Here is a 1575-nt window from a genome sequence, read left to right as displayed (position 1 = left end):
TTAACGGCATTTCAATGATTTTCTTGACAAAAAACCAAAAATGGTCATGCCACAATAATACTAGGACCAAAAGTGGATGTTTTTTAAAAAAAGACTAAAAGTGGAATACCACCTATAAATCTAGGACTAAAAATGGAATTAACTATATATATATATATATATATATATATATATATATATATATTATTTTCCTTTAAAAAACTATTGCTACTCCGTATCTTCTATAATAAAAAAGCCAGAAGAACCGCATTAAATGCAGTTCCCGCCCATGAACAAACGGCGTAGTTTTGGATATAGAAACAGTATAAGCGGGAATGGCGAAACAGTGCAGTTTTGGAAATAACAACGTTATTAAAGGACATCTTCTAATATAATACATCTTCAGAAAGGAAACATAATTAATTCAAATACTAGGCTTTGTGGGGCACACGTCTGTAAACAAAATCATTCCCTTTTCATCGGAAAGGGAATCGTTGCCGACGGTTCAACATCCCAGGTATGCATTCACCGGGAAGGCCAAAACGTCCATTAAAACGCAGACATATATATTACAGGTTAGTGAACCATCACGAATAAATGCAATATACAAACGGCAAATCAAATCAAATTCAAGGTGATATCCTATTTGCATTAGAACTTCAGGAACATGGGGATGTATTGTCTGTTGAATGAGTTGACGACGTTTAAGAGGAGGAGTGCTGTCAAGGTTCGAGTGGTTAGATCCTACACTGTAATGGAAAGGAGGGGCTCATCCGAGATCAAGAGTAAAGAGCTGGTTCTGCACGACGAAGAGGTATCTTTCATCTTCCAATTTTCTGCAAAAACGTAATTATTTAGTATTTTGATCGTATCATAATTTTATTTTTATATATTTGTTAACTGTTGCTATGTACAGGCAACTGTAATACATGCCTGTATACCAAAGGATGTTCTACCAAAATTCCCCGAAAGGTTTTTAGAAGGGAGTGTCTATTGTTTCAAAAACTTTTATGTTGTTGCAAATTGGCATACGTACAAGACTAGCATGCACGAGTTCATGCTGCAGTTCAATCATGAGACTATCATGAAAGAATCTAGGTCTGAAAATTTCCCTTACCACATGTACAGACCCATACCCTTCCATACTTTGAAAAGTAATCCAGCAATAGATGTCAAGCAATTGATTGGTAAGATCCTTTAGCTCTAAATATGCAGTTCTGTTTACCAATACTGTTTTAGACTATCTCTAAATACTTCATGTCAATATAGTTCATTTTTTCTGACTGTCTGCTGTTTTAGCTCTAAATATGCAGTTCTATTTACCAATACTGTTTTAGACTATCTCTAAATACTTCATGTCAATATAGTTCATTTTTTCTGACTGTCTGCTGTTTTAGCTCTAAATATGCAGTTCTATTTACCAATACTGTTTTAGACTATCTCTAAATACTTCATGTCAATATAGTTCATTTTTTCTGACTGTCTGCTGTTTTAGCTCTAAATATGCAGTTCTATTTACCAATACTGTTTTAGACTATCTCTAAATACTTCATGTCAATATAGTTCATTTTTTCTGACTGTCTGCTGTTTTAGCTC

At 34.0% G+C, this 1575-nt stretch overlaps 1 protein-coding gene across 1 annotated transcript; it reads left to right on the top strand.

Moving 5' to 3' along the window:
• Positions 1–333: 333 nt before the first annotated feature.
• LOC116002333 lies at positions 334–1180 on the top strand. Its single transcript, XM_031242445.1, has 3 exons — positions 334–554; positions 635–793; positions 896–1180. Exons 2-3 carry the CDS (start codon positions 647–649, stop codon positions 1178–1180), a joined length of 432 nt encoding a protein of 143 aa, XP_031098305.1. The 5' UTR covers positions 334–554; positions 635–646.
• The last annotated feature ends 395 nt before the right edge of the window (positions 1181–1575 follow it).

This window comes from Ipomoea triloba, chromosome 13 (genome assembly GCF_003576645.1).
Source record: "Ipomoea triloba cultivar NCNSP0323 chromosome 13, ASM357664v1".
NCBI lineage: Eukaryota > Viridiplantae > Streptophyta > Magnoliopsida > Solanales > Convolvulaceae > Ipomoea > Ipomoea triloba.
Note: the sequence above shows the minus strand (reverse complement) of the source record. Positions and strands in the feature narration are given on the sequence as shown.

Bases quoted from the DNA above. Each gene is read 5' to 3' on its own strand.
- LOC116002333 (XM_031242445.1), top strand. From the start codon at position 647: ATGGGGATGTATTGTCTGTTGAATGAGTTGACGACGTTTAAGAGGAGG. The intron at 794-895 runs GTATCTTTCATC...TGCTATGTACAG, and splicing joins TGGTTCTGCACGACGAAGAG to GCAACTGTAATACATGCCTG.